The sequence below is a fragment of the Sus scrofa genome, chromosome 12, assembly GCF_054392235.1.
Source record: "Sus scrofa isolate SSC_HxYL_T2T_F1_AM1 chromosome 12, Sscrofa_HxYL_maternal_Yorkshire_Landrace_v2.0, whole genome shotgun sequence".
NCBI lineage: Eukaryota > Metazoa > Chordata > Mammalia > Artiodactyla > Suidae > Sus > Sus scrofa.
The window spans coordinates 13,550,265-13,575,024 of record NC_139394.1 but is presented as its reverse complement, the minus strand read 5'-3'; the positions used below and the strand labels follow the sequence as shown (position 1 = coordinate 13,575,024).

Below are 24,760 nucleotides of genomic sequence, written 5' to 3'. Positions count from 1 at the left end.
AGTAATAAATGGAAAATTCTTTTTACAAGAGTTATTATACTAGTCTCCAGATTTTTATGAAGCTGGACATTTTTGTGTTGCAGTGGTGGTATTGTTGTAATGGCCTTCTGGGGAAATGGAATGCTTGTAAGTCATTAATTTTGATCAGCTTTCAGTAAATCATCATTTACCTATGTCATCTTAGAGATGACATGTATATCTCTGTGATGTATCTGCTTTGAAATATTTCTTTTTTTATATATAATGATTTTTTTTTCATTATAGCTGGTTTACAGTGTTCTTCCAATTTTCTACTGTACAGCATGGTGACCCAGTTATACATACATGTATAGATTCTTTTTTTCTCACATTGTCATGCTCCATCATAAGTGACTAGATATAGTTCCCAGTGCTACACAGCAGGATCTCATTGCTTATCCATTCCAAAGGCAATAGTCTGCATCTGTATAATGATGCTTTGAAATATTTCTGTCTTATGTGTTGGCTTTTGAACAAAGATACTTTTGACCTATTTCTTTTCTTTTTTTCTTTCAAACAGCTCTCATTTTGAAGTTAGTTATTTTTAGGAAGTTTTTGTCCTTCCGTACTCAGTGATTTCAATACTGTTGTCTAATCACACACACACCCCTTCCTCCCCGCCCCACCACCACCACACGTCCCCTGCTGTGGAGCAAGGTATTGTACAGATGTAGCTTGAAGATTATACTCTTGGCTGATCGAAGTATTCTGCCTATTTTGACTTCAGAAGTGGATGATGATAGCTCATGATTTATGTTGCATAGCCAGGTAGTAATATTGTTATCTTCTCAGAGAGAGCATCAATGTATGGTACCTAATAAACCATCTAATGCACATAGCAGAGACAGTGATCAACAGATTAATAAATGACCTCTATTCATGCTTAAATTATCAAAACTATTCATTCCAATGAGATGCTGTGTTTTGATTAAAGTTTCTGGCACTATTGTTAATGAGATTTGGAATTTCCACCAGAGCATTTAGCTCTTCCTTAGGGATCAGCTTTGGGAGTATAGTTATAAATAGAGGCCTAACTCATTAAGTCGCTGCCCTTCCCCCCAGTTAGTTATTTATACATATATGTGTGAAATGGCTTGCTAACCTTGTAAGTCAGAGATGTACTTTATAAGACAGTGGTAAGCAAATTATGAATTTTTACTGAAACTGACAACCATTTTCAACAATAGAAATGTGTACATGAAGTTAGTCATTTAGCTTTTCCTTCTTAAATGGCTTCTGAAATTTAAATGTTATACTTTAATTTTTAGAAGGAGGTATTAGCAGTAGACCTAAATAATGATCTATGTTTATAGCAGTAGACTTAAATAATGATCTATGTTTAGCGACATAGCAGTTTCACAGTTTAAGCATGAAGAATGTTTATAAACACACAAACATATATGGCGTTGATACTGAACCCAAGAATAAGGCTCTCTGACAAGAGTAGAATGAGTCTTTAAGCCATAAATAATGAAATTATTTAAGGCTTGAAGACTCTTGGAGTTCCCGTCGTGGCGCAGTGGTTAACGAGTCAGACTAGGAACCATGAAGTTGCGGGTTCGGTCCCTGGCCTTGCTCAGTGGGTTAAAGGATCCGGCGTTGCCGTGAGTGTGGTGTATGTTGCAGACGCGGCTCGGATCCCACGTTGCTGTGGCTCTGGCATAGGCCGGTGGCTACAGCTCCAATTCGGCCCCTAGCCTGGGAATCTCCACATGCCGCAGGAGCGGCCCAAGAAATGGCAAAAAGACAAAAAAAAGACAAAAAAAAAAAAAAAAAAAAAAAACCTGAAGACTCTAAATCTGAGTGCCACTCATTGATAGATAGGGTTGCCATCTAAAAGTAAAGGAACAAGATCTGATTGGCAGGAAATGTATGTGTAGAAAGAATAGTTAAACTCATTACCTGTAATGTACTTTATTGTGATCAGTTAGCATGCTCTCTGTGGTTTTTTGAATTTAAAAAACTTAAAAAGTTTGTATATATCATAACATTTACATTATTTTAGCAAAAACATCAAATTGTTGATGATTGTTTAAGTTAGTGATAGATTATGTTTGGACACTTTAATAATAGAAAGTTAAAATATATTCCCCTAGTCAGAGACTGATTTATTGAAGTCTTTAAAATAGAACTTTGGCATTAGTTGAGGCCTTCATGACGTTTATTCTAACTCCTCCTTCTTAAAGGAAACTGAGATACCAAGACATTAAGGGACTTAGAACTTAAGCAGTTACTAATTACAGTGGAGCTGTGACTCCCGCCTTCCAGTTTTGTGCTGTTTCTGGAGCATCTTCAGATCTTTATGCCATGAGTAAGGTTTATTCCCGGAAAATGAGAAATGATTGCAATTATATGAAGTAGATGTTGGGGGGAGGTGCAAATTATGTTCTTGGGACCAAAGAATTAAATCTTCAGTTATATAAAGTTTTCCTTTGGGGACAGGAGGAGGAATGGTGGTGGAGAGCAAGGGAGATGGTTCATTTTAGAATTCTTTTTTTTTTTTTTTTTTTTTTTTTTTTGTTGTTGTTGTTGTTGCTATTTCTTGGGCCGCTCCCGCGGCATATGGAGGTTCCCAGGCTAGGGGTCGAATCGGAGCTGTAGCCACCGGCCTACGCCAGAGCCACAGCAACGCGGGATCCGAGCCGCGTCTGCAGCCTACACCACAGCTCACGGCAACGCCGGATCGTTAACCCACTGAGCAAGGGCAGGGATCGAACCCGCAACCTCATGGTTCCTAGTCGGATTCGTTAACCACTGCGCCACGACGGGAACTCCCATTTTAGAATTCTTGATTCTTAAAAGCTATCCAGTTCTAGCTACTAAGTGTTTGATTGTTCAAATGATTAATACAGAGATCTGAAATACCAGAAAATTAACTATAAGGAGTGTACTTCATTTCTCAGTATTTTTTAAAAATTAAGCAAAGATTCTCTGGCATTACCTTGTTTTAAAGATCATGATTCTTCAGAGAAAATGCAAATGTGACTTGAAGGTTAACTTTTGTGTACTATTTTATTTCCTGCCCAAGCTGGCATTTTTTATTGTAAGGGGGATTGTGGTCAGTAATTGATACCTTGACTGTTTCACATTCAGGAAGAGTTTAACAAGAGCCATATGGAATCAAAAAAGCTCGAAAAGTCACAGCAGTGAATCTGACATTTCTCTCTTAGACGTAATTTTGCATTCATTCTAGTGTCTCCTCTGTTACCTTATGTTTGGATGTAGGAAAAGAATATTGCTTGGTGGGAAAATACTGTTTGCAAATTTTAAGTGCCCTTGCCTGTAAGATGGTATTTTTCTTTAGTTACTCCTATCTTGATTTTAGTGCACTTTGCTACAAAGTCTCATTAATTTCAGTACAACCATTTTTGTTTTCAAGAAAAACAATAGCAAAACCCAGAAATAAATGTACTGTGATTTTGGAAATTAAGATAAATTTTTGCTTCTGTTATTATAATTGGATCTTATGGACGTAATGTGACATTAAAGGTATTTTTAAACATCTATTAAAATAATACATTTTATTTTTAAAATAATTATTTTAAAATAATAGGAAATAAATGGTGCAGAGTGACATAGCTGTTTAGGCAAACAGTGATGGTGGCCTGGACTATGATGGAGCAGTGGAAATGGTGAGAGGTAAATTCAAGAGCTGTTTGTAGGTAAAACCTGTAGGAGCTCCTGGTGGGTTAGATGTGATTTGAAATGAAGTGAAATAATCTGTTTCTTATTTCCACTAGCTGCATGGCGGTTGCTCAGTTGCCACATGTGGCTAGCGGCCACCTCATTGAACAGCGCAGGGACAGAGCACCTCCATCATCTGAGAAAGGTCTTTCGGATAGCACTGCTCGAGGGAAAGACACACACCTTTCAGCTCTTTGAAACTGTCTTATGTCATTTCTTTGATAATTGCCTACCACCTCTTTTCTCTGTTTCTCGCTTTCTGAAACTTCTGCTGATAAGATGTTAGACTTCCTGGATTCACCAAATCCTTATTTTCTGAGATATCTCCTTGATTTTATCTACAAACCCTTCTATCACATTTTATTTATATATATGTGTGTGTATATATGTGTGTGTGTGTGTGTGAGTGTATGTGTGTATGTGTGTGTGTGTGTGTATATATATATATATATATATATATATATATATATATATAAAATATGTTTTTTTTTTTTCCCTTAGGGGCACACCTGCAGCATATGGAAGTTCCCAGGCTAGGGGTTGAATCAGAGCTGCAGCTGCTGGCCTACACCACAGCAACTCCAGATCCGAGCCGTGTCTGCAACCTACACTGCAGCTCAGGGCAATGCCGGATCCTTAACCCACAGAGTGAGGCCAGGGATCAAACCCGAAACCTCATGGATACTGGTCAGGATCGTTTCCACTGAGTCACAACATTTTGTATTTGAACCCTCAGATTGTTAAATTTCTGAGAGTTCTTCATTCTTAGAGGTTTTTTGGTGACATCTTATTTTTGTTTTTATATAACAGTACCTTTTTAGAGGAAACCAATTGAGAGTTTGTTGTTGTCTTATTTTAGATTTTTAGTGAGAACCAAAACAGTATTTTAACAATATTTTAAAAATACTATTACTTCTTTTTCCTTGACCTCCGTTTTTCCTGGTTGTTTTATCTGTAACCATTTTTTATGCTAGAGACTCCCTCTAAGTATCTGGTAACCCTTGATTATCTGTGTTACTAAGGACTTACTGACTGGCAGGCCTTTCTTTCTGGGGACTTTTTAATGGTCGAGTCCCTCTGGTTGTTGGGAAGGAGTGCAGAGTAAGGCCACTTGTTCCCTGTACAAACTTTCGGTTCCTCCTTTCTGATTTTTATTTTTTCCCTGAAAAGTAGTTAATTAGTTCATATGGTTTCCATTATTACTGATTTGTGCTTTTTTAAATTGAAGTGTAGTTGACTTACAATCTTGTATTAGTTGCAGGTGTAAAGCATAGTGATTTGGTTGTGTATGTGTATATCTGTATTCTTTTTTTTCCTGTTTTCCATTGTGGTTTATTATAAGATATTGAATATAGTTCCCTGTGCTATACAATAAATCCTTGTTGTTTATTTTATATATGGTAGTGTGCATCTGCTAATCCCATCTCCCAGTTTATCACCCCCCCTTCCCTTTGGTAACCATAAGTTCGTTTTCTGTGTCTATGAGTTCGTTTCTGTTTTGCAAATAAGTTCATTTTTACTATTTTTTAGATTCCATGTATAAGTGATACCATATAATATTTGTCTTTGTCTGGCTTACTTCACTTACTGTGGTAATCTCTGGATCCATCCATGTTGCTACAAATGGCATTATTTCATTCTTTTTTATGGTGAAGTAATAATCCATTGTATATATACCATATCTTCATTGTCCATTCTTCTGTTGATGGACACTTGAGTTGCTTCCATCTCTTAGCTGTCGTTAAATAGTGCCACTGTGAACACTGGGGTGCATGTATCTTTTTGAGTTAGAGCTTTCGTCTTTTCCAGATGTATGTCCATTAGTGGAATTGCTGGATCATATGGTAGCTCTATTTTCAGGTTTTTTTGAGAGGCCTCTGCACTCTTTTCCATAGTAGCTTCACCAATTTACGTTCCCACCAGCAGTGTGGGAGGGTTCCCTTTTCTCCACACCCTCTCTAGCACTTATTATTTGTAGACTTTTAGGTGATGGCCATTCTGACCCATGTGAGGTAATAATACCTCATTGTAGTTTTGATTTGCATTTCTCTAATAATTACCAATGTTGAACATCTTTTCATGTGTCTATTGGCCATCCGTATGTCTTTTTTTAATCCACCCAATTTTATCCCTTCGTCTTTCCTTCCATTTTTATTGTAGCTGGTGTTTCTGAGACCCAAGCCTGCTTCTTCCACAGACACTTTCTTCCATGTAGTCCAGGAATGTCTTTCTCTGTTGATGACCAGTTATCCAGTCTTGATTGTTGAAGATCTTTTACGTTCATTTTAAAAATTGTTTTAGTGGAATCTTGGGCCAGTCTCCAACATCAACTGGGAACTATGCTTTAAAAAAAAAAATACTATTTTATAATTTATCAAGTCTTTCACACCAACCTATAGACAGACATTATGATTGCAAACTACAGCTTACCCAGCACATATTACCTGGCTTGTTAATATGGATTGTTTTTAATCTTACAGTGATACTCCTTTCCTCCCTCCTTTTTAGTTCTGTCTTTCTAGGTAACTGTGAAACTGTAGCACATTGGTTTAGATAAGATCATAACCTTATGGGGACCTAAATTGAAGTAAATTAGTAGAGCTCAAGGGTGTTCTGCAGTCAAGAATTTCCTCTTCAAAGCTTGGGGAAATATTTAACATTCAGCATTTAAATTATTTTGTCAAGAATTTTTTGAGGGTTTTTATCACGTCCCAGGCATAGTATTAGATGCTGGGAATACACAAGTGAGTGAGATCTGGTTTCTGCCCCGGAATCTTTGCATGTCCTTGATGTTTTAATATTGGTCAAGGTTACATTGCCTTAAGCTCTTAGAGCACACAAATTCAAGCTGAAAACATATTTTTAGATTAAAAGAGAAATGCCAGCCTCTCCAAAAAAATCGGTTTTGTCAAACCAATAATCTTCATATTGTATGAAGATTTATAGTTGAACAAGATGTAATGCAATGGGATTTAGTGATGCTTTAGACCGATAAATTTTTAAAATTGTGAAAACTTACTAAATGCCCCCAGAAATTAGATGTGGTTTAACTCAGGGAGTACCAACTGATAATCTAGATTTGTTTTGTTTACTTGTTCAGTGGTTTTTAGAAAATTAAATTTGGAATTCCCATCGTGGCTTAGCGGTTAACAAACCGATTAGCATCCATGAGGACGCAAGTTCAATTCCTAGCCTTGCTCAGTGGGTTAAGGATCTGGCGTTGCTGTGAGCTGTGGTGTAGGGTGCAAACCCGGCTTGGATCTGGCATTGCTGTGGCTGTGGTGTAGGCCGGCAGCTGCAGCTCTGATTTGACCCCTAGCCTGGGAACTTCTATATGCTGTGGGTGCAGCCCTAAAAAGACAAACAAACAAACAAATAAACAAAAACCTATTAATTTCTTCTGTACTTATTTTTCATCCATAAAAGAGAATTTCTCCTCATTGAATGTTTAATTACCTAAAACCCAGTCTATATAGAAAAGGCAGAATGATTTATTCTTCTCCTTTATTAGTCAGTGTTCAGAATAATGAATTAGTGCCTTGGAAGGCCCCACAGATGACCACTGAGGCTCTTCCTCCCCGCCTTTTTTTTCTTTTTGAATAGCATCATGTACCAGGTATCATTGCGTATTTGAATTTTTAGTTCATTGCATTCTCCTTTTTTCACACATTGTTCTATCTTTGTCCAGTGGGAGGCCCTTTAGTGTTGGTACCTTTGTCCTTTCGACATTGGTCCTTTGTCCTTTTGATCGTTGGTGGCTTCCTTGCTTTCAAGCGTGACAAGATGTCTCTGGCTCATCTTATAAATTTTCTGCCCCTGACCAGGAATCAGTTATTTCTCAGAGAGCCCTATGGAGACTATGCTCAAGTGCTCAAGATGCTCATTTACTGATGGTCCCTGCCTTTCCACTTTGTAGTGCTTTGGTTTTGAAAGAGAAAACTAAATCTTGAGAACATGCTGATATTACCAAGTCACAAGAATGATGATTAGGTTTTTAAAATTTGTATATTTTCTTTTCCACAAAAGATCATGGTTCGTAATAAATGACTAACACGGTCGTTTGCTTCCTATAGATTGATAAGGGAGATAGATAAGACGAGGTAGATGGATGTGTGTGGATAACAGTTTTATGATAACAATACTGATGTTTAAGTTAGCAGTAAATGCAACTGAAGTTATCTTTGTGGTTCATATTATCCCAAGGCTGTATTCCATTGATACATGTTTAGTTAAAATACTGGATTTTAAAGGCATCCGAAATAATTCTTATGTGTGGTTATAGCATTCATTTGATAAGCATTTCAGTTTATTTCTATTTGTTTTTAGTTTTAAAATCTAATTTTGATTTTAAGAAGCATTTATAAGTACATGGTCCTAAAGTCCAAATTATAAAACAAACAATATTCACAGGTTAAACTTCCATTCCTGTTCTCTGTTCCTTGCTTTATCTCTTTCTCCAGAGAAAGCCATTATTACTGTTTTTTAGTTTATCCTTCCATATTTCTTTTTGAAAATAGAAGCAAATACATGTACATGTATATATACTTAACTCTCTTAGATAAAAGGTAGCATATTATACATATTGCCTTGCTAGATTAGAGGTCATCCATAGCATTATATAGAAATCTTTCTCGGAGTTCCCTTTGTGGCTCAGTGGCTAACAAATCCGACTAGGAACCATGAGGCTGCAGGTTCTATCCCTGGCCTGGCTTAGTGGGTTAAGGACCCAGCGTTGCCATGAGCTGTGGTGTAGGTCACAGATGCGGCTTGGATCCCAGGTTGCTGTGGCTATGGTGTAGGCTGGCAGCTACAGCTCCTATTAGACCCCTAGCCTGGGAACCTCCATATGCTGTGGGTGCAGCCCTAGAAAAGACAAAGAAAGAAAGAGAGAGAGAGAGAGAGAGAGAGAGAAGAAAGAAAGAAAGAAAGAAATCTTTCTCATTCCTTTTATAGCTAGGTAGTACTTTGATTATATAACTAGTCTCCTATTGATGGCCGTTTGGATTGCTTCTAGTCCGTTGCTATTACAAATAATACTTCAGCATATGAATAGTTTTATGCATATGTCAGGAAGATCTCAAAGAGCTTTTATTTATGTGATACTGAAAAATCTGTCACTAGTTTTTCATACAAGCTATTAATGTTTAAAACTGAGAATTCAAAATAATTATTAATTCATTTAAAATTACAATGATAAACCTATTCCTTGTTAACAAAAATTATATTCTCCCTTGATACGTCACCACACCTCAGCAGTTGGTAGATTCATAAAGATTAGTTGCACCATGAAGTCAGAAATTTCACTGAGGTGCCCTTGATCACAGCAAAAGCCTCTAGGAGCCAAAACTCTGAGGAAGAGGAACATTTCTGTTCAGTGGAGCTGTGGTAATGAGAGGATGGGGCCAAACCTCACTGCCCTTTTTTCTCTCTGTCCTCCCGCCCCTTGATCGTAGATATTGCACCCTTGTAGAAGTGGGTGGTTTCTGGTCAGAGGACTTTAAAGGGGAGTCCCAAGGAGCTAAATTACTTAAGAGCTCATGGAAAGGATGAACTTAAGGACATAACTGTAGCATTGTTTGTGACTTCATGGACTCTCAGGTCTGACTTATGCATATACTGAGCAGATCCTAAATAGCACACCAAGACACTGAGCTACTGGATGAACCTCTGATCAGGTCACAGACTGAATCCAGAGAGACACACACTCATTTCAGGTCCAGATAGACCACAGAGTCTTTGAAAACTAAACTGACTTTGGAAACATAGCCCACAGAAGACAGATTGCAACTAAACCTTACCAGATCAGTTGCCTGCTGAAACAAAAAATATCAATATCAGTATTCTCCACAGGATCTAAAAAAAACCCTGAGTCTCATAACTTAATATTTTAAATGTCCAAGATAGGGACTTCGCTTGTGGTACAGCAGATTAAGTATCTGGATTGTCACTGCAGTGCCCAGGTTGCTGCCATGGCACAGGTTTGATCCCTGGCCCAGGAGTTTCCACATGCCAATAAATATAAACAAACAAACAAACAAACAAATAAATAAAATGTCCAAGATGCAATCCACAATTACTCAGTATTTAAGAAATTACAAAAATCTCAACTCATGCAGGAAAAGACAACAGATGTCAATGATAAGATGACAGATTGTGGATTTCTCTGAAAAACACTTTAAAGAATCTTATTATTAAAATGCTTCAAAGAGCAATCACAAATGTTAAAATAAAAAATCAAACAAATGTTAAAATAAAAACCTTGAAACAAATATTAAAATAAAAAGGGAGTTCCCGTCATGGCTCAGTGGAAATGAATCCAACTAGGAACCATGAGGTTTCAGGTTTGATCCCTGGCCTTGCTCAGTGGATTAAGGATCTGGCGTTGCTGTGAGCTGTGGTGTAGGTCACAGATGCAGCATGGATCTGGTGTTGCTGTGGCTCTGGCATAGGCCAGCAGCAACAGCTCTAGTTAGCCCCCTAGCCTGGAAACCTTCATATGCTTCAGTGTGGCCCTAAAAGGTCAAAAGACAAAAGCAATAAGTAAATTAATTAAACAAAATCTCATCAATGAAAGAGACAATATTAAGAAAAAAACCAAGCGGACATTTTTTTTTTTTAATTTTTTTCGTCTTTTTGCCATTTCTTGGGGTGCTCCCGTGGCACATGGAGGTTCCCAGGCTAGGGGTCTAAGCAGACATTTTAAAACTGAAAATTCAGTAACCAAAAATTTAAAACTCGCCTGATGGATTCAGTAGCAGAATGGAAATGACAGAGTCCTCAGTGAACTTGAAGGTCAATAGAATTTACCTAATCTGGACAACAGTGAGACAAAAGATTAAAGGAGAAATTAAAAAAAAAAAAAATGAACAGCACCTCAGAGTCCTGTGGGACAAAAACAAAAGACTGAGTATTCGATCTTTTGAATTTCATCAGAGTCCAAAATGGAGTGAAGAAAAAAATGTGATGTTGAAAAATGTCTTTGACAAAATGATAGCCTGAAAACATCCCAAGTTTGGTTAAAGTCATAGCCTACAAATTTAAGGAGCAGAGTGAATCCCAAGTAGGAGAAATCCAAAGAAATTTTCACCTAGACATGTTGTAATCAAACAGCTGAAAACAAAAAACAAAGAAAATAGTCTTGAAGGAAGCCAGAGAAAAACATCTCATTAAAGAACAATAATTCAAATGACTAAAGATTTCTCATCAGAAACCATGGAAGCCAGGAGGACATGGCAAAAATATATATTTTTTTTAAAGTATTTTTTTAGACCTTTCTTTCTTTTTTTTTTTTTTTTGTCTTTTTGCTATTTCTTGGGCCACTCTTGCGGCATATGGAGGTTCCCAGGCTAGGGGTCGAATCAGAGCTGTAGCCACAGCCTACGCCAGAGCCACAGCAACTCGGGATCCGAGCCGAGTCTGCAACCTACACCACAGCTCACGGCAATGCCAGATCCTTTAACCCACTGAGTAAGGCCAGGGATCGAACCCGCAACCTCATGGTTCCTAATCGGATTCGTTAACCACTGCGCCACAATGGGAACTCCAAAAATATTTTTGAAGTGACAAAGGAAGAGAACTTTTACCCAGAAATATATAAGCAGTAAGACTGTTCTTCAAGAATGAAGGTAAAATAAAGAGATTTTCCAATAAAGAACAACTAAGAGAATGTTTAGCCAGCAGACCTCCTCTAAAAGAATTGTTAAAGGAAGTTCTTCAGACAGAGGGAAAATGATACCAGAAGGAAACTAGGCACATCATCAATGAAAGTCGAGCAAGAAACAAGAATGTTTCTATAAGAAACATTAAAAATATAATAATATAGGTAGTTAAAAACATACGATAGACTTCAGAGCAAAGAAATTATCATAAAGGCAGACGTTAATATTGATAAAAGGATCCATACGTTGAAAGCAAATAATCCTAAATATGTATGCACCTAACAACAGAACTTCAGAATATGTGAAACAAAAACCTTTAGTTTTAGGAGTAATAGACAAAGCCACAGTTATATGTTGAGACTTCCACTCTCAGTATTTAAAGTCTCAGTATTTAATCGATACGTAGACAGAAAGAAAATCAGCCAGAATATAGAAAAAGTGAACATCATTAACCAACTGAATTTCATTGCCGTTTATAGAACACTCCAACCAACAGAATATATAATCTTTCCGATGCGCACTTAATATCCATCAGTTAAATGTTATCTGACATAATGGAATTAAACTAGAAATGCATAACTAAAGGATAACAAGAACATCTCCAAAACTTGGAAATCAAACTGCCTATATCTAAATAGTTCATGGATTACAAGGAAATCTCAAGGGAAATTAGAAGATATTTTGAACTAAATGAAAATATAATATGTCCAAATTTGTGCGATGCAGCTAAAGCAGTCCCAGAGGGAATTTTATAGCATTAAGTGCTTATATTAGAAAAGAAAATAGGTCTCAGATCAATTATCTAAGCTTCTATCCCAAGAAATTAGAAAAGGAAAAATAAATTAAAATCAAGCAGAGGGAAAGGAGTAATAAAGATGAGAACCAAATTCAATAAAAATGAAAACAGAAAAATAAGAGAGAGGAAAAAAAATCAATGGAACCCAAAGCCAGTTCTTTGGAATGATCAGTAAAACGAATAAGCGTTTAGCAAGGTTGACAGAGAAAAGGAGAGAAGCACAGACTACCAGTATCAGGAAAGAAAGAGGAAATATCGCTGGACCCAGTAGACATTAAAAGGATAATGATAAGGGAGTACTGTGAAGAGAACTCTGCATAAAATTCAACAATTTAGATAAAATGGACTACTTCTCTGAATACCAAACTATAAAAACTCACTGAAGATTAAACAGATAGCATATGAATAGTCTTCTAACTGTTAACAAAATTAAATTTGTAGTTTAAAAACTTTCCAAAGAAGAAATCTGCAGGCCCAGATGGTTTGCTACTGAATTCCTCCAAACATGTAAAGAAATACCACCAATTTATACAGTCTCTTCCAGAGACTGGGAGAGAAGGGGACACTTGTTAACTTATTGAATATGGCTAGCATTAGTTTGATACCAAAACTAGACAGAGATAGTACAAAAAAGAAAACTACAGATATCTGTGAACTTTGATGCAAATATCATCAACAAAGCATTAACGAATTGAATTCAGCAATACATAAAAAAGACTAATACGCTGTGATCATATCAGGTCTTATTCCAGCAAGGTTGGTTCAGTATTTTAAACTAAATCAGTGTAATTCACCATACTAACCGTCTAGAGAGAAAAAAATCGTATGACTGTATCCACAGATAACTCCTCCCCACCCCGCCCAAAACCCCCACACATTTGACAGAATATAGCATCCACTTATAAAAACTCTTGGCAACTGGAAACAGAAAGGAAATTCCTTAGCTTGTTAAAGGGCACCTATAGAAATCCTACAGCTGCCATCACGATTATGGGTAGAGAGACTGAATGCTGAATGCTTTCTCTAAGATAAGATGTCCAGTCTCAACCTTCCTATTCAACATTGTACTGGAAGTCTTAGCCAGTGCAGTACAGCGAGAAAAAGAAAATGCATAGATTGGAAAGGAAGAAATAAAACCATCCCTATTCACAGATGACATGATTTTCAGTGTTGAGGAAGCCAAGGAATGTACCCAGAAAACAAACCAACAGAAATCCTGTGATTTTAGCAAGGCTTGGGGCACAAATCAATCTCATTTCTCTTCACTAGCAATGTTCAGATGGAAACCAGAATGTAAAAGCAAATACCATTACAATAGCTCAAAGAAAAATTAAATACCAGCTGTAAATCTTATAAAACCTGTGTAGGATCTAAATGCTGAAAACCTCAAAACTGCTAAAATGTAACTTCTTTGTTGTTTAAACCATTTTATTCCGTTGTCAGCAAGATTTCTCTGCCTAAACTCAAATTACTTGTGAGACCAGATTCCAAAGTAGCAAACCATTTTTTCATGAATTTACCTTCATGTGTGTTTTATGAAGTAGATGTACCAGGAGACTATAATCTTCAACATACCTAATTTTAAGAACATTAAAACAATTTCAGATTTTGGTTCTTTTTCTAACATAGAGGGTCATTCGCATTCATAATATTATTTGAGATTGCATTTCATATTTCACGTACACATTCATCTTTGTCAGTAGCTGCTTAGGAGCTGTCATAAATACGTTTCACAGTACTTCTACAAGTCCTGCCGTGCGTGTCAACTCTTATTATTTTGTTGGATTTCCGTTTGGAAGCTACAGATGATTCACATTTTCTAAAAAGTTGAATATTTTCTCCTTTAAAAAAAAAATCCTTCCACTGCTTTCTGATTTTTAATTTTCCTCCTTTAAGCTTTTTGGTTCATGTATCTATTCATTGCAAAAAGGTGTTTGTTTATACTACTGTGTATTTGTGTTCAGTATTTAATGAAAAGGGGCTTATAAAATTAATGCCTGAAATTCACATGAATACGTTTAAGTGTTCTGTATCACCAAGGGATTTGAGTATTATGACCTATTTTCTGAGGCCATAGTTTTGTACATTAGTTTTGTACTTCAGTCTTCACACATAAAGATTTTAAAATGTGATCCCCTACAGTTTGTAACTGGGTTAAACACTCAGGGCATAGTAATAAAAAGAAACACTTCATTTTGATTCTAAGAGCTAATCATCTTCATTACAAATCTTGATTTTTTAAAAAAAGGCGCACTGTACAAGCAGTTGTGACCAGTCATTGAGGCATTGCCTTGCCATAGAGAACATAAAGCAGTTAGAAAGATTGGTTGTTATACTTAATACCATAAGTTAATGATCTAGACAGATTTCTGATGTGCCGATTCAATTCACTGTTGACACTAGTTAGAATGGTTAATATTCTAGTGAATAAGAATCAAATTCAGAATGATCTTGACTACTGAAAAAATTTACCTTTAAAGCAGAGGAAAATTAAAGATGGGTTTAGATACTATACTCAGAGACAAAAGAACAATTAAAATATATGAGAAAAGGAAAATATATGAGAAAAGGAATTAGCTAGATGAAAGTATTATCTCTCGCCCTCCTCATCTACTAGCTAGCTTTGGAAATGCAGAAACAGCCTGGAACTCTTGGTTTAATAGTGAGAGCGTGTCTCTTCCTTCCCTTTCCCTCCTTTCTGCTCAAGGGCAGCCAGTCCAGACCGATTTCCTTCCCTGGTTTATATCTTTGTGGTGACTTTATCCTCACATACTTAACACCCACAATTTTTCCCATTTAATTGGCCTGACAACATCTGCTTATGCAGTCTTATCCACCCCAGGCCCTGGCCAAAAAAAAGAAAGAAAGAAAGAAAGAAAGACTCCAGCTATTTCTGCGCCATTTTATCTCTCTTTCGTCTTTGTAATCTAACCGTCAGTTCCTGATTTCCAATTATTACTAAGAATAATGGTAAAAGAAAGATTACGCCGAATCATAATGGCCACAAATTGAATAGCAAATCTGTTATTGTTAGGGGAGGGGAAGGGGCAGTAAAAAGCCGAGCCCATTCTGTCATTTAAGATCTAACATGGAATCTTATCTTTATATGTAACATTAACAAACCCTTCCTTTGTGCCAGATACTGTTCTAAATGCTGAATTCATTTAATTCTCACAACAATCATCAGAGGTAGATACTGTGGATAATGAAGCTGCATTTACAGATGACACTTAAGAGGTTAAGTTAGTTGCCCAGGGTGACATTGCTAGTAAAAAGCAGCTTGATAGGGAGTTCCCATTGTGGCTCAGTGGTAACCAACCCAAGTATCCATGGGGATGTGGGTTCGATCCCTGGCCCCACTCAGTGGGTTAAGGATCCAGCGTTGCCGTGAGCTGCAGTGTAGGTTGAGACGTGGCTTGGATCTGGCATTGCTGTGGCGTGGCATGGGCTGGCGGCTGCAACTCTAATTTGACCTGACCCCTAGCCTGGGGTCGAATATGGTGCAGGTGCAGCCCTAAAAAGACAAAAAAAAAAAAAAAAAAAAAAAAAGGCAGCTTGAAGTCTAACCAGAGAGTCTGGCTCTAGACTGAAGCTGCCTGCCTGACCACTACTCCCACTGCTTTGCTGTTAGAACTGAAACCGAAGCTTGATCACAACAGTCAAGCCAGCAAAACTTGGAGGGTACGTAAGTAGCAAGAAAAACCTGGAAATGACTGGCAAATACTTCATATGAGGAGGGATAAAGAAATTTGGGTTGTGCAGCCTAGGGAGAAGGAAAATGTTAATTGGGTTTCAAACACATGGAGGATTTATTGAAGAATGGTCAATGTTCCATTTCAACCGAAAACTGAAAGAAGACGTGCAGTGAGTGCGATCAGCAGTGCTGATGTTGGGTAGGGAGAATCCTGTGTTGCTGCTGGTCTAAGGACTACTCAGCCAGGAGGTTGTGAAGGGCCCAGGAAGTCTAGAATGGATGAGTGTGTTCAAGATGGTTGTGATCAGTTGATGGTGACTGTAATTTCCCCATTTAATTCTAAGTGGATATGTTTTCTTCCTTCTTACCCTTAATCTAATGTTACCTAAAATGTCAGTAGAAATTTACAACTTAAGACACCGCCATATTTTACAGACAAGAAAACAAGGTCACGAGTTCCTGCTGTGGCGCAGCAGGTTAAGGATCCCTGGGTCGCAGCTTTGGCTTGGATTTGATCCCTGGCCTAGAAACTTCCATGTGTCATGGGTGTGGCCAAAAAATGAGGGGGGGAGCGTGGGAAGCTTTGAATATAGAGTCAGAAATTAGATGATGTTGTCACAGGACTACCTGCTAAGGGCCAGAACTGAGTTTTGAACCGAGGTCTCCTGACACCATGTCCAGAGCTCAGGCTGCTTTTGGAGGGGAGGTTTTCACAGTCAAGAGTATTTTTGAGAATTTCCACTTAATACAGTGGGATTGTTGTGTACCTGAGAGTGGGGTGTAAGTTTCACTGATTTATGAAATGTCCTTTCTCTTTGTGTAGTATGAACCCCGAGGACCTGGTCGGCCCTTGTACCAAAGAAGAATCTCATCTAGCTCAGTCCAGCCTTGTTCTGAAGAAGTAAGCACTCCTCAAGACAGTCTTGCTCAGTGCAAAGAGCTTCAGGACCATAATAACCAATCTTCTTTCAACTTTTCCTCCCCGGAGTCCTGGGTAAACACCACCTCATCCACCCCCTACCAGAACATTCCGTGCAATGGATCCAGCAGGACAGCTCAGCCCAGAGAGTTGATAGGTAAGACAGGGTTGGCGGGTTGCCACAACTGCAGTCCTAACTACTCACCTCCTGGGTATTTATGGAGTTTTCCTTCTCCCATCCCTTCCATTTGCATTGTTACCTTTTTTTTTTTTTTTTTTTTTTTTTTTGCTTTTTAGGGCCACACTCACAGCATATGGAAGTACCCAGGCTAGGGGTCGAATAGGAGCTGCAGTTGCCGGCCTACACCACAGCCACAGCAACGCCAGATCTGAGCCATGTCTGCAGCCTACACCACAGCTGACAGCAATGCCAGATCCTTAACCCACTGAGCAAGGCCAGGGATCAAACCCACATCCTTATGGATGCTAGTCAGGTTTGTTACCGCTGCGCCATGACAGGAACTATTGCATTGTTATCTGTGAACAGTGTTTTAATGCTCATAGCTCATGGGTATGCTCAGGCATAATTATTAATTTAGAACTGTATTGATTTTGTATTTATAGTCCAGAAGGTAAGTGGATCTAACCATATTTCAGAACTGATGACTCGGATCGTTTTAACCTATGAGCAAATGAAAGAAGTAATGGAACCTAAAATGTATTGCTTGAGAAAAGCTTGTTTTCTGGACTTTTGTGTTTTCTTCAGGGTTAAGGGTGGGAGTTGGTGAGGTCATCATCAGTTTTCAAGGATTTATTGTCAGTAAAGTTGTTGACAGTTTGCTGCACAATAGAGTTTGGCCGCAAGAGAAACCTGTAAAGTCTAACACTTTGAGATTTAGAAATTCCGTCGTTATTCCCTGCGTTCTATTGAACTGAGAAATCCAAGGCCAAAGAGATAAAAAAGGAAGGCACAGAAAGGCATTGGAATGGACATGGCTCCAAACCTTTGTGGCCGGAAGGCTGAAGTCTTCCTCTTAGGCCTTGAACACCAATGCGTGTTTGTTTCCTTCTGTTTTAATGTCGAATGTAAAGAAATGTTAGGTGTGAAGAACGAGCCTGTTTCACTTCTCTAACCTGTCGCCTTCTGTTTGTGGGCAGTAGATTCTGTGAGCAAATCTGTAATCTGGCGAATTTCTGCCCTGGCAGCATCCACCTTTGTATTCGAAATTAATTTTATCTTTAGAATATGAATACATTGTTTCTGTAACTGACCCATTTTGGAGTATGTGCCATATAAGCGTATTATTAGGACAATATACATGGTGGGGCCAAAAGCATTAAAAAGGTGTGTCCCTGGCAAGGGACATTGTCATTTTAATCTTTACGCGTTCGTTAGTGCCTTCTATGTGTAAAGTGCTGTATTTTGCCTAGGATTGTTTTGTCATTTTAAAGGTCTAACATAAATATACGAATCATATTTGCATTTTCTGAGGAACATCTAAGTTACAAATCAGTGTGAAAATGTATTACTTTTTGGTTATTTTGTTTATCATAATTTTTTCCTTAAATTTTATGGCTGCGCTCATGGTATGTGGAAGTTCCTAGGCCAGGGATTGAATCCGAGCCACAGCTCTGCCTTCCACTGCAGTTGCGGCAGTGCTGGATCCTTTAACCCACTGCGCCTCCACAGTGACCTGAGCTTAGATTCTTAACCCTGAGTTAGATTCTTAACCCACTTTGCCACAGCAGAAACACCTATCATTATTTATTTTAAAGATATCCTTTTTCCTTTTTTTCCTGTCTAAATTTTAGGATAGCTTTTGGCCAAAATCAATAAAAATCTGATTAGGTAGAAATTTCTTGAACAAATACCCAAAAACACATGTCATTTATGCTATCTTTTCCACAAATATGAAGTTATTAATTGCTTCCTTGCTAGGAGACAAATAGTAGTATTCTGTAGTTGAAAGTAACATTTAGCTAAGTATTTAAAAATTAATTCAAAATCACTAATATCCTAAAGCACAACTTCTTATCTAACAGTATTTATTAATTTTTCATTTTATTTGTTAGTATTTTTCTTTTAGAGAACATAGCAGTTGCTAGTGGTGAATCAGAAGGAGAATAATCACCACTTGGGAAAGTTCTTTCTGAAGTTTGAGGCATTTCTTGAGTTGAAGGAAACGATTCATATTACATTTGTTTGGAATTTGAAGAAGGTCATGATGTCTAGATATGGCCGTATTTTCTCTGCAGTTGCAAGTCTGAGAACATGTCTCTGACCTTTTTTGAACTTTGGGTTTCCTGTTTGGGCCCTGACCACACTTCAGGCTCTTGGTAAATGCCTGCTGAGTAAGGAGACCGTGAAAATAGATCCTGTGTGATGGAGGGGGTGATGCAGAGGCACGGCAGGGCCTCTGGGCCCGGCAGTGTCCACAGCGTGGGTGAGATTCGTCTCTCCAGTGTGTGTGTGCTCAGGTTCTAGTCAGCTGTCCTCTTTATCAAGCATTTCCTTTTCATGTGTAGATGACAATTAGGTAGAAATACATCTTTTGAAAAAAAAATCGTTGGTTGCCAGATTAGTAAAATTTATAGTTTTCGTGAATAGTTTGTCTTATCTGGAGTATATATGTTGAACAAATGGACAGGAATTACATTCACGGTTAGATAAGAGCATGGGCATTAGGTTAAACTGCCTCTAAAATATTATTTTGTAAGTATTTATTATTTAATTGAAAACATTCTAAACTCTAATTGTATTATCATGAAGATGAGAATATGCTTAAATAATAACTCTTAGTAAACTAAATAAAAATAGTAAGTACTTGAACAGTCAATGCAATGTTCATTTTATGTATCACGTCAGGCAGTACAGGCCACTTTTATGTTGAAATGTTTGCTAAACTAATGCTCTTAAAAGCAGTTGTTTTCATTGACAAAGTCAATTTCATTTAGACAGAAAAGATAGTAAATGTACTAGAAAGATGTTAAATAGCTTAAAATAAATAGCTTTGAACAGTTTTGTGAATTTTTAAAGTTTTAATATAATACTATGAAATGAGCACATTGAGTCAGTGAAATACTAAAACTAAAAAAGTGTTTTCACCTTAACTTTCCATTCCATTTTTCCTATGCTTATTACAAAAAGGTAATAAACATAGGAAAAATGACCATAAATACCAGTAATCAAAGACACATAAGTAGAACTACAAGGTGTTTATTTATAAAATAAGCTAAAGTTAGGAGTTCCCGTAGTGGGTCAGCGGTTAACAAACCCTACTAGCATCCATGAGGATGTGGGTTCGATCCCTGACCTTGCTTAGTGGGTTAAGGATCTGGCATTGCCGTGAGCTGTGGTGTAGGTCACAGACACAGCTCAGATCCTGTGTGGCTGTGGCTGTGGCATAGGCTGGTGGCTACAGCTCCGACTGGACCCCTAGCCTGAGAACCTCCATATGCCACAAGTGCAGTCCTCCCAAAAATAAAGATAAAAATAAGATAAAGTTAAAAAAATAATAACACTAGTATTGTGAATGAGTAGGGAAATGGGTTATGCATTGGTGGTTGAGCATAAATGGGCAGTACCTTTGTACAGGGAAGTTAGGCCATAGTTATCAAATGACCCAGTCATTGTACTTCTAGGGATTTATCCTAAGGAAACAGTCATGAATATTTAGTAATATTGATCTATAATATCATTACAGTGTAGAAAAGCGAAAATTTGGCTATGATCTAAATTTCTAAAAATTAGAGGTTTAACAGTTACAAGATATCTGCATTAGATGCCGTCCTTAGGGGAAAATGCACCAATATGAATGATTTATTTTCTTTGGCCATTTGTATAATTTCCAAGTTGTCTGTAATGAATATGTACCATGATTTTAATCCATTATAATGTTAGTTAAATTTTGTAAAGACTGAAAACAAAAGCATGTTATGGTTTAGTGGGCCATAAAATTAGGAAGAGTAGAGTCAAATTTTAAAGGACCTTGAAGTCAGGCAGATTATAGGAAATGTGAAATAAAGTTTATATTACAAGAAAAGGTAGCATTTATAAGAAATAGAATCTGATGCTACTGTTTCTTAGGTTAATAATAAAAGCTGTTTTGACAAGAAGTCTGCACGTATGGCTCATTTTCATTTACACAAGAACATGTTTGTTCTCATTTTCAAACTACGATCAATTCGTATAAATTCATAGAGTACAATTGTACAAAATAGGTTTTTTGTTTGTTTTTTTTTGTTTCTGTTTTCTTTTTTATGGCCATGCCCATGGCGTGGGGAAGTTCCTGGGCCAGAGCTTGAACCTGCACCACAGCAGTGACAACAGTGGATCCTTAACCTGCTGCACCACCAGGGAACTCCTACAGGCTAGTGCTTTGAAGCAGACCTTCAGACTTGACCTTTAGTTTTTATGTGTTTAAGTTATTCCTTTTCACGTGGTTAATTCTTTTTCAAGCATTTATGAGACAGGAGCTCAGTTAAATGTTTTGTGATTTCAACATTGTGTGGCAGAAGTTGTCTGTCCTTGTGGCTCTATCGTCACCGAGTTCCCGGAGTTGAGAACAAGTTGTGGCACTGAGTTCGTGAGATGCTGGCGTATCACTGGGCCTGCCCTTAAATCAGTGTTGCTATTCTCTGCTTCTAGCTCCGCCCAAGACCATCAAACCCCCTGAGGATCATCTGAAGCCTGAAAACCTCGAGGTGTCCAGTTCCTTCAATTATAATGTGCTGCAGCACCTCGGCCAGTTCCCCCCACTCATGCCCAACAAGCAGATCGCGGAGTCCGTCAACAGCAGCAGCCAGCAGAGCTCTGGAGGCAGCAAGCCCACCATGTCCTACGCCAGCGCTCTGCGGGCTCCCCCCAAGCCCAGGCCCCCGCCAGAGCAGGCCAAGAAGAGCAGCGACCCTCTGTCTCTGTTCCAGGAACTCAGCCTGGGGAGCTCATCGGGCAGCAATGGCTTTTACTCCTATTTTAAATAATCACTTTTTTTTCCTCCAAGGGAGAATGTTTTAATTTCTGTTTGTATCAATAGAATTAAGATAGCTGGACTTCACCTATAGATGCACAGTTCCCTTTGTTTTAATATTAAATATGTTTTCACTTAATTGCTTTGCTGCTAGACTTGCAACTAATTTTTTTAAAGTATATTCCATTATTTTGCATTTTTGATGTCAGTCGGAATTTTGACAGCTTTTATGTAGAATAAAAAAATATTTTTAAATTTGTGTATTGTTACATATGTTTGCATCAAGCTAGCAGCTAAGAGGTTAATTGTGCAACTATTAAAAAAAGAGAAAAAAAGTTTGTCTAAAATGTATTTAAAAAGAAAAAAAATTGTAAGTAGCATTTACATTTATTCAATAATATTACCATATGCTGGGTTTCTGTACCAGAAATGGCCAGTTGATGTACAAATGTATGTTATTTTTGCTTAAATTCATTTAAAATTTTTTAAAATAAAGGGGCAGCATCTTCTAAATACTTTTAAGTTTTATCAGCTTTTTTTTTTTTGGTGACAAGATGCTGCATTCTAAAACTTTTATAGTTTTAGACTACGTATGATGTGCTGTTGTAATCTCCATCCACTGTAGGATAGAGTTAAAGGCATTCTTTGCAGGTGTATTTTGTATGCCATTGTTTTTTGTAACGTGAAAAAAAACATTGGCATACGTAGTTATTTTTTTGGACAAGCTGTACTTCAAGCTTGTTTTTAATGTTAATTTGATAGTGTGTGTGTTTTTTTTTTTTTTTTTAACAAATCATGAAGCTGAAAAATTTTTAGGATTGTTGGTGCTTAGTAGACTTGATAACTCTTTTAAAAATGCGTGGATTTAGTAAAATCTTTTTTTCCTCACTATGCATGTGTAAATGTTTGTAATCTGGCTTCTCCCCTCCCCAGTGGTATAAAGAGTTGTGCCGCTTTAGGTTTCTTTTCCCTCCAGTAAAAATTCTGGTACCTTATTTGATGTTTACATTAAAATGTGACATTATCCATGGCAGTTCAAATATTTTGCTAACTGTTTTGTTTGAGGAACATCATTAAAGAAGAACTATAATGTTTGTCAAAGATGTATCAAAATTCATCAAAATCTGGGGCAAAAAAAAAAAAAAAAAGCTACCCTTGTTTTTCATGTCTTTCGATTCTCCTAAAAGAACCCCCTGAACTTGTACAAAAATATAAAATTTAAACAGCTATCTTAAATATTCTACCGTGTAAAAATTGTTTTGAATGAACTTTGGTAAAATCCAAAGGAAAACGTTTACCCTCTTACCACTTGTGATCTTGTAACACTTTGGAAGCGATGCATGTCCTTATTGTTTTCCTGATCTGGTAGTACTACTTTTATACTTGAGATATCTTGAAACTACAATATAACCTTTTTTAAAAAGAAAAAGGAAAAGAAGATAAGGTGGGGAGACATTGCAAATCCTGAATGGGTCCTGAGGATCTATTCAAAAATAGTTTTTCTGGAAGGCTGCTTTTGACTAGGCCATCCTGTATTCGCAGTCCCCTTTTAAAATAGAGTCAAAACGTGGAGGGGGGAAGAAAAACTTTCACGACCGACGGGAGGTTAGCTGGTGTTGGCCAGCAGCCGGCCCCCCTGTAATCCTTAGACAGTTCAGGAGACGAGCGAGCGTGCCTTTAGTTGGAGGCTGTCAAGCGGCAGGACAAACGAAGGGCACCTCTTTGACTCCGTTCTGTCTTTCTGCTCAGAGTGCGGTGCGTTTGTATGTGGCGTCACGTTACAGGCTGCGGGTCTCTGGGTCAGGGGACAGACGTGTTAACGCTTAGAATACATCACAGCTGGAAAATGGAGCCAGCACGCTGCAGCACCCCGTTTTCTCTGCATGATGTCAGGTCACCACATTGTTAGGCCATGGCAAGTTTTACTCAACATGCTTGAGTCCCAGGAAGAAAAAATGCTGCCGTATCGCTGTGTATTTCTGACTCTGTGACAAAACTCAAGATGTAGCCCAAATGAAAATGAGATTCTCCACCCACACGTCCCTCCCCCCCCACACCCCCCACCCCGACCCCCTGCCCCGGGCCATGTGAGGATGTCTGTGAAGAAGAATGTTCTCGGCCGTGATTCTTTTCCCCCACAGATAAACAGGACTTCAACACAAGCCAGATGAATGTTCAAAAGCATGTTGACCTTAGGAAGGCAGGACTGTCACATCAGGGCTGTCAGTTAATCCCTTGTCATGAAGTAATTGCCTAATTCTCTGTTTTCCATACTTGAACCTTGAAAAAAACTGTTAGTTTTTAAATTATTTATATTTATGTTTAGTTGAAGTCATGTGCACACCCCCACCACCTGGTATAGATATACTGATGATGGAAGCTGTTAGGTTGTTGTGACATCACTGTTCTAAGCAGTCATTTCTAAAAACTAAAAATCATAGCTACTTAGTATTAGTCCACTGTTCTGCTGTGAGTGTCAGAATGTTCCTCATGTCCTTATTATTTCTACAGCCGGTCAAGGATTCAAATGTTTCCATCGAATACTCTTAGATTTGGTTTCCAATGTGCGTTTCAGCCTGTAACAAGCTTACTCTTTCTCAGCATTACTTAATGCCGTCTTTCCACCCGTTCTTTAAATGTTATTTATGCATAATATCTTGTAATGGTTTGGGGGAAGTCTTACCACAAGAATCATTGGAAGTTTCCATTGAAACGAGGCATGGCTTCTGAGTACCATTCATGCTATTCCGGTGTTACTTGGGTAGTATTAGCAAGTGCCCACAAGTCAGACCTATGAATCAGCCTAACATTCGGCCCTCCATATCTGTGGGTGCCATGCCCATGGATTCGACAAAGCGCAAAGATATTTTTTTGAAATTCCAGAAAGTTCCAAAAAGGTGAACTTGACTTTGCCGTGCACTGGCAACTATTTACATAGCATTTATATTGTGTTAGGTGTTATAAGTAATCTAGAGATGATTTAAAGTATATGGGAGGATGTGCAAATGTAATATGCAAATA

At 37.8% G+C, this 24,760-nt stretch overlaps 1 protein-coding gene across 18 annotated transcripts in view; it reads left to right on the top strand.

Annotated features, from left to right (window-relative positions):
- Window positions 1-22,975, top strand: part of HELZ (helicase with zinc finger) — a 160,410-nt gene extending 137,435 nt beyond the window's left edge. For 9 of the 18 annotated variants that reach the window (XM_084983944.1, XM_084983940.1, XM_084983942.1 and 6 more), the window contains 3 exons: window positions 16,674-16,751; window positions 16,839-16,926; window positions 21,418-22,840. In XM_084983944.1, the coding sequence (XP_084840070.1) occupies window positions 16,674-16,751; window positions 16,839-16,926; window positions 21,418-21,752 (501 nt within the window). In that variant the 3' untranslated portion in view covers window positions 21,753-22,840. Of the gene's footprint in view, window positions 1-16,673; window positions 16,927-21,417 lie in introns of all 18 variants that reach the window. The other 9 variants (XM_084983937.1, XM_084983936.1, XM_021066747.2 and 6 more) reach the window with 1 other exon arrangement.
- Window positions 22,976-24,760: the final 1,785 nt, after the last annotated feature.